Source organism: Pteropus vampyrus, unplaced genomic scaffold, assembly GCF_000151845.1.
Source record: "Pteropus vampyrus isolate Shadow unplaced genomic scaffold, Pvam_2.0 Scaffold348, whole genome shotgun sequence".
NCBI lineage: Eukaryota > Metazoa > Chordata > Mammalia > Chiroptera > Pteropodidae > Pteropus > Pteropus vampyrus.
Genome location: NW_011889129.1, coordinates 2,241,578 through 2,254,513, shown reverse-complemented (window position 1 = coordinate 2,254,513; position 12,936 = coordinate 2,241,578). Strand labels below are relative to the sequence as shown.

At 38.3% G+C, this 12,936-nt stretch overlaps 1 protein-coding gene across 9 annotated transcripts in view; it reads right to left on the bottom strand.

The window, feature by feature from the left end:
- Positions 1–3,661: 3,661 nt before the first annotated feature.
- Positions 3,662–12,936, bottom strand: part of BTRC (beta-transducin repeat containing E3 ubiquitin protein ligase) — a 148,837-nt gene continuing 139,562 nt past the window's right edge. For 6 of the 9 annotated variants that reach the window (XM_023522513.1, XM_023522514.1, XM_023522516.1 and 3 more), the window contains 2 exons: positions 6,515–6,707; positions 3,662–4,738 (listed from right to left, as the gene is read on the bottom strand). In XM_023522513.1, the coding sequence (XP_023378281.1) occupies positions 6,546–6,707 (162 nt within the window). In that variant the 3' untranslated portion in view covers positions 3,662–4,738; positions 6,515–6,545. The remainder of the gene's footprint in view (positions 4,739–6,514; positions 6,708–12,936) is intronic. The other 3 variants (XM_011378874.2, XM_011378873.2, XM_011378870.2) reach the window with 2 other exon arrangements.

Genomic DNA, 12,936 nt, shown 5'->3' with positions numbered 1-12,936 from the left:
ACTTTAATCTTATATTTGTAATTTAAGTTACTTTTTTCTGAACAGTTAAAAAAACCAGAACACACTATATTACCATGATCCTAGGTTGTGAACATATTGGTACATTGACTACACATCACCAAAACATAATCACAAAAGTCAAAGCAGTCAATACTGAAGTCTAGAGAACAAAGGGCTGAACCAACAGAAAGCTCTCAAGGCAGCTCACATTTGTTGCCAGGCCTGCCCCCTATTTGGAGTCCAGTGAATATCTCTCAGAGCAGTCTGGGTTAGGCTGAAGTGATAGCTAATTTGGGAAGGTCTACGTTTCCTTGGTACCCAGGGGTCTAATCCTCCTCATTGGTCTGTCCTTCCGTGTCCGGGAAGGGAAAGGAATAGAGGGGAGGTGACCCTTTGTAATGCTACTTACTACAGTCATCCTTCAACACATACGCAGTCAATAAGCAGCTGAGAGAGCCAAGTGGGTGGACTGAAGAGCACATAGTTTAGATGTCATCTGCCTCTAGGAAATTTTCGATCATACTCAGCTTCCAACAGATGAGGTTTCAGAATGTCAATGCATTAAGTTCCACCTGAAATCGAGCAGCCATAATCATGCTCTTTTGGTTTCTCTCCTTAGTTCTAAGAATTATGAAGTCACAAATGAACTACAGGTGAAAATAACAAGAAGCAAAACTCAGCCTCATTCTCCTAAGAGATGGCTGTCTTTCCATAATTTCTGGCACTGATTATGGTCAGACTGAGGAGAACCTAAGGGACTCTGAGATGGGTGGATAGAGCCCAGAAAGAGAAACTCAGCCTGCAGGCTGTGGGTGCCCATGTTAGAAGTGAGTTATTCTAGCATGAAAGAGAGGAAGGCAAGCAAAGAGAAGCGGGGCGTCTTTTCATGTTCTTTAGTTCTTGGAAAGTCTGTTGAACTCATCTAAATGGGGAAGGAGATCAGAAATGTGGATTAAAGTCATATGGTAAACTTGATCACCAAAGAGCATGATGGTCACAGGTGGGGGTTACCTAAGCCTCCCTTTTCCCACTTGGAAGTAGGATTCGCCAAAATCAAGCCTGCAGCCTAGCCCCCAGGCGCGCACTATTCTGGGTTGGACAGTTCCCACTTCAGGCAGGAAGGTATTACCATCTAAGGTAAACGGAGGACACCACGGTCAACAATACCAAGGTATCTAGTCTAATTCTGTAAAGAAAAAAACTGCCCCACTTATTTCCAACATTCCCACTCCCTTCACCCCAAGCCCTTTATTTCCACACATAATCAAGTGCTAAGCAAGGAGACGAACTCCAGCTGTTTAGACCAGTGGGCACCAAGAAACGGCGAAGGATTTTCTTCCCTTCAGATTTTGATTTTACAAAAGAAAAATAAATAAAAAAGGATTTTTCTTACTCAAGCAGAAAACAGAATGATTTAGGGGGTCTCAGGGTCTTTTCCAGTTCAGAAACAAGTTATGAGGGCCAGACTTTATTATTTGTCAGTAGAGTTCCAAACAGTCCCCATCTCCGAAGTTTCTGGTGAAGAGTCACCAGAAAGAATTTTGCCAAGGGACAAGTGTAAAAAGCCTGCCATTCACAATTCATGTCCACTATCAAGCTGCTCATGAGAAAGTAAAAGGATGTTCAGAGCAGTGGAAATACACACGTGCAGCAAGACATGCTGGTTTTGTCCCAGCGGCCCCAGTGTGAATGGAGAGCTCACGTGTGCCCCCGGAGCTCCCAGGTGCAGTGCATGCACACGCTCCTCACCCACCTTTGAAGGGGCTGTCTCCCATCCTGAAGGAACATTTCTTTTAGGCCCACATCGGAATTTTAGTGCGAAGACAGTAATTTACAATGGAGCCATTTCATTTCAGGGCCCAGAGACACCTTCAGCTCCTTTTCTACTATTCCTTTAAATGCGCTTTCTTTGTTTCTCTTTTTAAAAAGGTCAAACTTTACATTTATTCTAGCCCAGTTGGGGATTAGTGAAAATCAATTCCTACTGAAATCATGCAGAGATGGTAAGTGGGGTTTACCTTCTTTGGAAATGAACTTCTACTTACCTGATTATTTCTTCTACAATGAACTGGTAAATGACCCCCAGAGCTGAGAGATGTGACTGACTCAAGTTTTTCAGACCACTTAACTTCATTCTCATTTTCATCGGCAGCAGAGGACAACTTGGGGAATATCCTCGATGGAGCTAATGGCTCCAGACTGCACGGAGGGCCACCTCGATCTCATTTATGATGTATTGGAAAGGCTTCAGAACGGTCTATTTAGTATTCTAAATAATCTGCTTTCAACTGAACCTAGATGGGAGAGCAAAACCCCGGGCACCGATGAATATTCAACCGCTCCCACTTTTGAACAGCAGCATATAACAGAAAGGCTGGTAAAGTTATGGCTATTGGGCAATATTTTAAAACAGCTTAAAACCCATGCCTCTTTAATGCCTGACCTGTGTGTTTTTCAGGGATGACAGCCCTCTGCCTCACCTGACAAAATCCTTAACCAATCAAAAAGCCATTAATAGTCAACACAATAGACAAGGAACCCTGATAGTGACTAGATAGAAAATATTTCTCTGTAGCATTTGGCTAGTTAGGAAGAGAATTATACTCAGAAAATACTTCCTAGGCAATGACATACCATTACACTGGAAATTATTTTCTGACTGTAACCTGGAACTAAAAGCTTAAAAGCACTCATAAAGCAGGAAAGGAAAAATGCATATGCATAAACTACCTCCTAATATGTAATAACAACATCCAGTCTGGGCACATTTTGGGAAGAGGAAACCTTACAAATCAGAGGGAAGCGTGAAGATGGCCTTCTCTCCCTCTCCTTGGCTGCTGAACTAAAGGTGGCCTGGCTTTGAGGTCACCTGCAACAGGCTCCCATTCTGATGTTTCTACAGCAGCTGGTTAAAAAGGGGCTTTCTTTTACTCAACTGCTTTGATTAGGAATGGAAACAATGGGCCTGACAGCTCTGCTTCCAAGGGAAACTTGAGACTGTACTGTGGCCTTGGGCCTTTAATGACACCGGAAATGGATGGTGGAGGTCCACTCCCACCCTAGCAAACAAGTTGGGCTCAGGCTGATAGTATTCCCTATGCTCCCAGGTTGGGGAAGCACCTGTGCCCTATACTGAGAGCCCATACAGCTAGCTGCCTTTCAAGTGGCTGGGTCAGCCAGGCCCTTGCTGAGGTCCATTTGTTTATGTTGTTCACCAACTGCCAGAGAAATTTTATTGGTTGGGGAGAGTGGAGAGTAAAATAAGACCGGGAGGAGGGAGAATAGGAAAGAGAAGGCAGTTTCTGCCCCCGTAATAAACCCTGTGTGCCAAACTTCACCCTGATCTGCTCTCTCTGGCAGATTTGCCCTTTGTAAATATCAACTTTGGAAAAAGCAGAAGGAAGGCTCTGCAGGTCAAGGTTGAGATGATTAGCTTGATTTTTGAAAAAATGTTATTTACTGGCCTAAATGAAAAATAAATCAACTCTCATTCATGACCACCTCTTAAGCTACTCGGATCGTGGTCTTGGCAAAGATACAGGTGCCTGGGTGCTCACAGGCCCTGATGAGGAAATCAGAGATGTGAACCATTGTGAAGAACACATCGAGCGACTAGCTCTGGCCATTTCGAACCTTTCTGTAGGCTGAGCCTTACCAGTGATTTAAGATGAAGTACAATGCTTTTTATTACACATCTAATTGTTAATGAGAGGAAATGCAATCAGCAACTCCTTTCCACACTCTACATGGAATTGAGGAGACTGCTGAGTCCAGAAAAGATGTGGCCATTGATAAAGCCCGGGAAATTTCTGCTCTCTCCCGTTTTTTCTTTTTTGGGGGGGGTGGGTGGGTGGGGGTGCAGAAGGTGCTGGAAAGACAAGAGAGAAGACTTTCAAATACAATGAGAGTCCCATGTCTGAGAACCCACTGCTGTCACGTAGGATCTCTTGCAGCAAAAGCCTGCATTTGAAATTTTGACTGAACAGCATTTAATTCTTCCAAGAGTTGCATTTTCTGGCTGATTTGCCTCATGCTAACCAAGGCCACTTTCTTCATACTCTTTCTCAGGTGGAGCACAGAAACAGGTTGAAGGGGAGTGAGGGGAGGGGGAAAGAGGGAGACACAGAGAAAGAGATGAAAGGAAAGAGGCCCAGATCTTCCAGTGTGCGCATTCTTACTGTCTCTCTTTCTTACCCCAAAGGCTACACAGACAGCTGTCTCCTCCTAAGCATAGTGGGGCTGCTTGATCTTGCCAGGCGCTGGGCATTCCTGTAGTTCAGAGGGAGACACTGGCTGCTGTCTGGCTTGAGGTGGTTTCCCCCTGTCCCCTAGCAGTGGGTCTCTCCCAGCAGGCTATATAGGGAAACTAGTTCTTCTGCTTAACGGCAAAGCAAGAGAGATTCTGGCAAAACACTAAATATATTTATAAGTCATCTTTGTCTGGAACCAAATGAGGAAAAAACAGGTGCAGAGGGGAAAGAGGAGGGGAAGTGAGGTGAGGTTTAAAAGTTCCAATCATTCACGAAAGATAAAAGACATCTTCTGATAGCAGCACGGAAGCAGTCAGCTGTACTGAGCAGACCCTCCTGGGTCGACTGCAGACCAACTGTGTCCCAGCAGGAGTCTCAAAGCCCTGCTCCTCGGCTAGTCCGGGGAAAGTGGGTAGTATTTTGATTGTTACTGTTGTTGCTCATCCTGGTATTGGCAGATACATTAAATACCGCAACTTTAATGAGTCCTGTGTGAAAACAGAGCAAATAGTCATTAGTCCCTTTCCCTGTACTTCTCACTTGCTCTATGAGGAAAAAAATATTAACTTAGCTGTCAACTGGGAGAACGGCTCAGAGGTGCTTATTAATGCCTGCTCTCTGCCCATGCCAAGCAAGAGTTTCGGTCAAAGGCTACATGGCCTGTTTGGGGACTTCACAGGGCTCACTGACATGCTAGAACCACAGTGCTCACAGAGTGACTCCGATGTCTTGAGATTAAGAGTGACTATGATGAGTGTAGCATCAAGCTTTCACCTGCTCCCTATAAAGGTATAGCAGGCTAGAAGAGCTCTGAGGTTCTGGCCCTGAGTGGCCTTCAAAGACAGATGTGACTGGATATGTGGCCTAGAGATTAAGGCTGAAGTTAGGAATAGAAATACAAATTTTAGAGTTATCTAGATTGAGATGATAGCTGAAATCTTGGCAAGAGATAAGGCAGACAAAGAAGGGAGCTTAGATAATGAAGAAAAGCCTGAATCATACTCTTAGGGGATGTCTGTATTTCATCAGTGAGAGGGGAAGGAGACATACGCAATAAGAACACCAGAAAGAATATTAAAAGTGGCAAAATGTCATAAAAATCTCAGGTGGAGAAATTCTGGCAAAAGGATGGGATAGGTAACATGACAATTATAATATTAATACTGGTGACCACTTTTTACCAAGGGCTTGTTATGTGCTAGGCACTGGGCTAAGCACTAAGAATTTTACAATTAACATTTCAATGCAATCCTCACAACAGCTCTGTGTAGTGGGTACTGCAACCCTCATTTCACTAATGAAGAAACTAAGGCTCTGGGAAGTTACTTGCCCAAGGGTGCACAGCTAAAATTCTCACCCAGGCTTGCCTGTGTGACTTGGATGAGGAGGCTGAGGAACGAGGAGGCAGTGTGTCCTCTGTGAGAAGTGACCAATGAAGTGAGCCCAGCAAGGCACAAACCACCCCATTCAGAAGAACCATTGCAAAAAGATGCGCAAAAAAGTGTACTAAAAGTGTTCTTATGCCACAGAACTGAGGTAAGCATGGGAAACGAGAAATTCCAATGGAGGCAATGCTCCCCAGCTGTAGTGCAATTTTCCCAAACCAACCATAACCTAATTAATTTATTTGAACTGTTTAGGATACCAGGTATGATTTGAAAACACCATAATATACATAAAGATGAATTTCAGGATCTTTTCCTGCCTCAGAGGGAGGATGAAGACTTGAGAGGGAGAATATGTGGAGTTTTCACCAATTCTAGAACTACTACCAAGGTCAAAAGACAGTTCTTTTCATTTCTGGAGGGGTTGAGGAATGGGGATCAAGATAAAAAAGCTACCTTTATAATCAAATGATACTGACAAGGCAGAGCTGTGAGAAGTCAGCATATTTCACCATGAGATGTTCCCATTCACACATCAGATTATCTACCTGGTTTAAAAGGTCTCTATTATGAGTAGTGATTTGATCAGGGAACTACAAAGCCACAGGCTTTTGGGTCATTCCTCTTAGTTTTGAAACTGATTCAAATCTCTTCCTTTCTTATCAATTCTATTAGATAACAGGGGTAGGAATTACTAGTTCTGCTGCACAAGGGTCACCCAATATGCAGTCCCAGCTCTGTCTCATGTTGTTGGCTTCCCATGCTTTACAGGACTTGGAGAGATAAAGGGCACGAGAAGGCTCCATGAACTAGCAACACCTTACAACCAATATTCCATCTCCTACCCATGGTGCTTTGTACACAATTATTTTTTCATACCTGGGCAAATATGAGGTCAGTGTGTGATTATTTATCTGGAGATATAGGTGTATGTTCGAGAAGGGGAACGGGGCGGTTCAGCTTGGGCAGCTGGATCGTTTAGAAAGTCCCAGATGAGGATTGTGTCATCATGTGAACTACTGACAATCTGGAATTCGTCAAACTGGAGTCGGAAAACTCTTCCAGAATGCTCCTAAAGAAGAAACAAAAACTTTTGAACTACTCAAAATCAAAAGGACATAAATTCAGCAACATGTCAAAAGGAATCTATGTTGATAATATTCTCTACCATTTAATTGTTCCAAGAATACAGAGAAAAAACTTTATTTGCTTTAAAGAAAAGATGGATAAGTCAAATATTGGGCAGTTGATTTCATACACAAAGTAATATTCACTAGAGCGTTGACATGCCAAATAATATGCTAGTGTCTCATCGCTAATTCTCCTGGGCTTAGGCTGAACAAGACCATTCCTCAGTACCTCCCTGGCCTTATCCTCTCTCTATTTCTTCAAGATTCTTCCACAATCAGAGGCCAAGGCTTGATGAGCAATAAGTGGGGTGCTGGTAAATGTTTATTAATTTACTCTCCCTAGTTTGTAACAGCATTTGCATATTTTCATGGTATAAAAATTCCTACCCTGGCCAATTTCAAGCTATCCATGTGAGGTCAACCAGCTTGCAAAATTGATGAAAATTTAACATTTGGCTCTCATAAGCAATTATAAACCTATTTAGCACATCACTGTAGTAACCACTCCCCCCCATCATTTCCAGCATCCTAGAAAGTACTCTCATGCCCCTTACTAATCAATATTACCTTCATTCCAATGCTATTATCAATTCATTTTTCCTGTTCAATGTCATATATACTCATAACAGCATGTATTCTTTTTTCTCGGTTTCTTTTACTCAACAGTATAAGATTCGTCTATGTTACTGCATGTAATAGTAGTTGTTGTTGTTGTTGTTGTTGTTATTATTATTATTATTATTATTATTATCTTATATTCCATTATAAGAAAACACTATAATTTATCATTTCTCTTGCAGTAAACATATGGATAGACTGTAGTTTTGGGTATTATAAATAAAGCTGCTATGAACATTTATGTGCATGTCCTTTGATGGTTATATGCTCTTATTTCACCTAGAATTGCTGGGCCATGGGGGCCATGGAGTAGGTGTATGTTTAGCTTTAGTAGGTATGGCAAAACAATTTTTTAAAAGTTGTAGCAATTTATACTCCACAAGCTATGTATCAGATTTCTAGTTGCTTCACATCTTTAACAAATTGATACTGACAATCTTTTAAATTTTAGCTATTTTGGTAGGTTTGTAGTGGTATTTTATCGGAGTTTTAATTTGCATATTTCCTTATGAAATTGAGGCAGTTCCCCTCTATTCCTAGTTTGCTTAGAGTTTATCATAAATGGATGTTGGACTTGACCAAATGTCTTTCCTGCATCTACTGATATAATCATGTGATTCTTCTTCTTTAGCCTTTTGATGTGATGGACATTAATTGATTTTTGAATATTAAACCATCTTTGCTAACTGGAATAAATCCCACTTGGTCGTGGTGTATAATTCTTTTTATACACTATTGGATTCAATTCGATAGTATTTTGTTGAAATTTAGTTTAATTTGAATTGCTTCATTTTATTGGCATATTATTACATTTTAAATAATTTCATATTTCTTATTGTGAAATCACTAAACATAAGGAGAGTGACAAGACCACACTTAATTCTAGCAAACAGTTTAAAATATTACCAAAAAATCCTACCTAATAAACTCATATTAGTCATACGATTGTGTTTGCCTATTACATTAATGTTTTCTTTTTAAAAAATATTTTATTTTGAGTTATGGTTAAAACTACGTAACATGAAATTTATCATCTTATCCAATTTTAAGTGTATAGTTCAGTAGTGTTAAGTACATTCACTGTGTTGTGCAATCAATCTGTAGAACTTTTTCATATAGCAAAACTGAAATTCTATACCCATTAAACAGTAATTTCCAAACTTCCTCTCCCTGCAACCCCTGGCAATCAGCATTCTACTTTCTGTTTATATGTATTTAACCACTTTAGATACCTCATATAAGTGGAATCATACAGTATTTGTCTTTTTGTGACTGACTTGTTTCACTTACAATAATGTCCTCAAGTTTCATCCATGTTGTAGCATGTGCAATATTTCCTTTCTTTTCAAGGCTGAATAATATTCTAATACACACACACACACACGCACACACACACATCACATTTTGTTTATCCATTTATCTGTCAATGGACACTTGGGTTGTTTCCACCTCTTGGCTACTGTTAATAACAGTGCTATGAACAAGAGTATGCAAATATCTTTTTGACATCCTACTCTTGATTCTTTTGGATATACTACATACCCAGAAATGGGAGTACTGGATTATGTGGTAATTCTATCTTAAATATTCTGAAGAACTGCCATTCTCTTTTCCATAGCGGGTGCACCATTTATATTCTCTACAAGATACAAATGAGCTTATATATGAGCCTCTGTGTGCATGAGACATCTTGGTCTGTAGTTTCCTTTCCTTGTAATATCTTTGTCTGGTTTTGGTATTAGGGTAATGTTGGCCTCACAGAATGAGTTAGGAAGTATTCACTCTGCTTTTATCTTCTGGAAAAGATTGTAAAAAACTGCTATAATGTCTTTCTCAAACATTTTGTAGAATTCACCAGTGAACCCATTTTGGGCCTGGTGCTTTCTATTTTGGAAGGTTATTATTGCTTCAATTTCATTAACAGGTATTTATATCATCTATTTCTTCCAATGTGAGTTGTGGAAGATTATATCTTTCAAGGAATTGATCCATTTCATCTAGGTTATCAAGTCTGGGGGCACAGATTTGTTCATAGTATTCCTTTATTATTATTTTTTAATGTCCATGGGATCTGTAGTGATGCAAAGTTAGGTTTAACATTCAAAAATCAATGTAATACACCAATTTACAGAATAAAAGCAAAAATATAAGATCATCTCAATGGATGTAAATAAAAGCACTTAATAAAATCTAACATCCATTTCTAATAAAAACTCTCAATCTAGGAACTTCCTAATGTCTTGATAACGGGTATCTATGAAAAACCTATAGCTAACATATCACTCTCTATGTATGTATATATAAAATGGTAAAGACCAAATGCCTTTTCCTCAAGATAAAGACAGCCACTCTTACCAATTCTTTTGAACCCTGTACTAAAGGTCTTAGTACTATAAAACAAGAAAGAAATGAAAGGTACATAGAGTGGAAAAGAAGTAAAAGTGTATATCCTTGCAATGAATGATTCAAAAATTTAAATTTTAAAATACCATTTATAATAGCATTAAAAATATGAAATACTTGGATATAAATATGACAGAATATGTACATGACCTTTACACTGAATGTTATAAAACACTGCTGAGAAATTTTAAAAAGACCTAAATAAATGGAGAGATATATTGTGTTCATGTACCAGAAGAAGACTTATTTTTTTTAGGAGTTCACTTTTTTCCATTCCAATTTATTTTGGTTTTACCCCATTCCCATTGATTTTTTCGGCGGTTTTTTTTTTGGGGGGGGTGGGGTGAGGGGTGGGTAGCTGAAATCAGCAAAGAGATTATAAAATTCACATGAAAATTCAAAGGACCCAAAAACTTTGAAAAAGAACGAAGTTGAAGGACTTACATGACTTAACTTTATGAGTTATTAAAAACAGCAGTAACCAAGATAGCATGATATTGGTATCAAAACAGACAAAAAGATCAATGGAAATGAATAGGTCCATAAGTAGACCCACACACAATTGGTTTTTGACAAAGCTGCAAAGGCAATTCAGAGGAAAAAGGATAACCTTAAATAAATGGTGCTGGAACAACTGGATATCCATGTGAACTCTGATCCATACCTTGTACCATCCATAAAAATTAATTCAAATTGAATCATAGACCAAAATGTAAAATCTAAAACTATGAAACTTCTAAAAGAAAACATGAGGAAAATCTGTGACTTTGGATTAGGCAAAAAAAATTTTTAGATATAATATCAAATACAATCCATAACAGAAAAAGTTGATATACTGGACTTAATTGAAATTAAAGAGTTTCTGCTTTTCAAAAGATTTTTTTAAGGGAATGAAAAAGCAAAAACAAAATGGGTATCCTGAATATGTAAAGAAATCGCAAAACTCAATAATAAGAAAGTAAAAGATTCAAGCAGACATTATACCGGAGTAGATATATAGAAGGCAAATAAACACATGAAATGATACTGCATATTATTAACATTAGGGATATGCAAATTAAGATCACAATGAGGAACCATGAGGCACTTATCAGAATGACTCAAATGAAAAAAGCTGTACTAAGTATTGGTGAGGATGTGGAGTAACTGGAACTCTCAGGCACTGTTGTACTATAATGTTAAATGGTACAACTGCTTTGGAAAACAGTTTGGCAGTTTCTAAAAATATTAAACATACCTTTGCCATATGACCTAGCAATTCTGCCCCTAGGATTTACCCTGGAGAAATGAAAGCATACGTTTACAAGAAGACTTGCGTATAATGTTTATAGAAACTTTATTTGTAATAGCCAAAAATTAGAAACAATTCAAATTTTCATCAACTGGTAAACCGTGGTATAACCACACAATTAGTACTCAGCAATTTATAAAACTGTGGTATAACCACACAATTAGTACTCAGCAATTTATAAAAATGTGTGAACTACTGATATATACCAACAACCTGGGTGAATCTCAAAATAATTATGTTTAATGAAAAGAGGCAAAGAAAAGTACATACTCTATGGTTCCATTAATTAAACCCTAGAAAATGCAAACTAATCAATATTGACAAAAAGCAGATCAGTAGTTGCCTGGGGACTGAAGCAGGGGGAAGTGGGTGGAAAGGGAAGGAGAGATTAAATAAGGCTATGAAGAAATGTTCATTATCTTGGTATGAACGTATGTCAAAATTTATTAAGTTGTACACTTTAAATATATCAACTTTATTGTATGTCAATTACATTTCAATAAATCCGTTTTTAAAATAAGACAACTCAATAAATGAGGACAAGATTTGAACAGACATTTCACAAAAGATAAGCACATGAAAAGATGTTCTACACCATTAATTATCACAGAAATGCAAATTAAAACTATAATCACACACAAAAAAACTATAATCACTATACATTCAAATGCCTATAATTTTTTTAAAAACTAACAATACCAACTGCTATCAAGGATGTGGAAAAATGGGACTCTCATATATTGCTAGTAAAAATGTAAAATGGTTTGTATTTGCAAGCTTCCAAAATTCCACTTTGGAAAACAGCTTAGTAGTTCTTTTAAATTTAAACATATACTTATCATTGGACCCAGAAATTGAACTTCTAGGTATTTACGTAAGAGAAATGAAAATGAATGTACATTCAAAAACCTGTATGGAATGTTTTCAGTATCACTAAAAACTGGAAACATTTCAAATATCCTTAAACTGGTGAATGAAAAAACAAACTGGGTTATCCACACAATGGAATACAACTCAACAATAAAAAAGACAGAGTACTAACATATGCAACCGCATGGATAAATTTCAAATGAAGTAAAAAAGCCAAATGAAAAAAGCTACATATTGTATAGTTTAATTTATATGACAGTCATAAGATAGCAAAACTATAGGGACAGACATCAGATAAACAGCTGCTAGGGGTGATTCTAAGGGGTATAATTTTGGAGGGTGATGGAAATTTTCTATAACTTTGTGGTATTTACACATCTGCAAAGTTTATAAAAATACACTAAAAATGGGCAAATTGTGCTGTATGTAAATTATATTTTAAAAACCAGAATTAGATTAATTGTCAATGAATTAAAGTACATATTTTAAAAAACATGTGAGAAACATGAAGGTATAGCATATCCGGTACTGAAAGAATGAGCTTTAATTCCAACAAGGAAGACAAATGTATTTCTCTCTTTTCCAGAGCAGAGACTGCCTAAATGTTGAGCCAGGATCCAGACTACTGCGGCTTCAAATGCTTGTTCTCATCTTTCCCTGAGTTGTGCAAAAGATCCTGTACTCCCCGGTGCCCCACCTGATTATCTTTTTCTGATGAAAACAGCTTTTAACCTCAGGAAATTTTTTAATCCAGGCCTTTGGAAAAACCATGATAAAGAATTTAGTGCATTTGAAGGTGACATTCCTTCTTTTGAGTCACTTCTTTCCCTAAATGGCAAGATGTTCAGGCAAGGGAGTATATCAGGAATAAAAAAGATGGGATTCAAAATGCTGGAGGCAGCATGCCTTGAATAGGATGCAGAACTAAGGGGCAGACCAGGGGTTCATACACACTCCCACAGCACTTTTTGCAGGCACAGGTGTGCAGG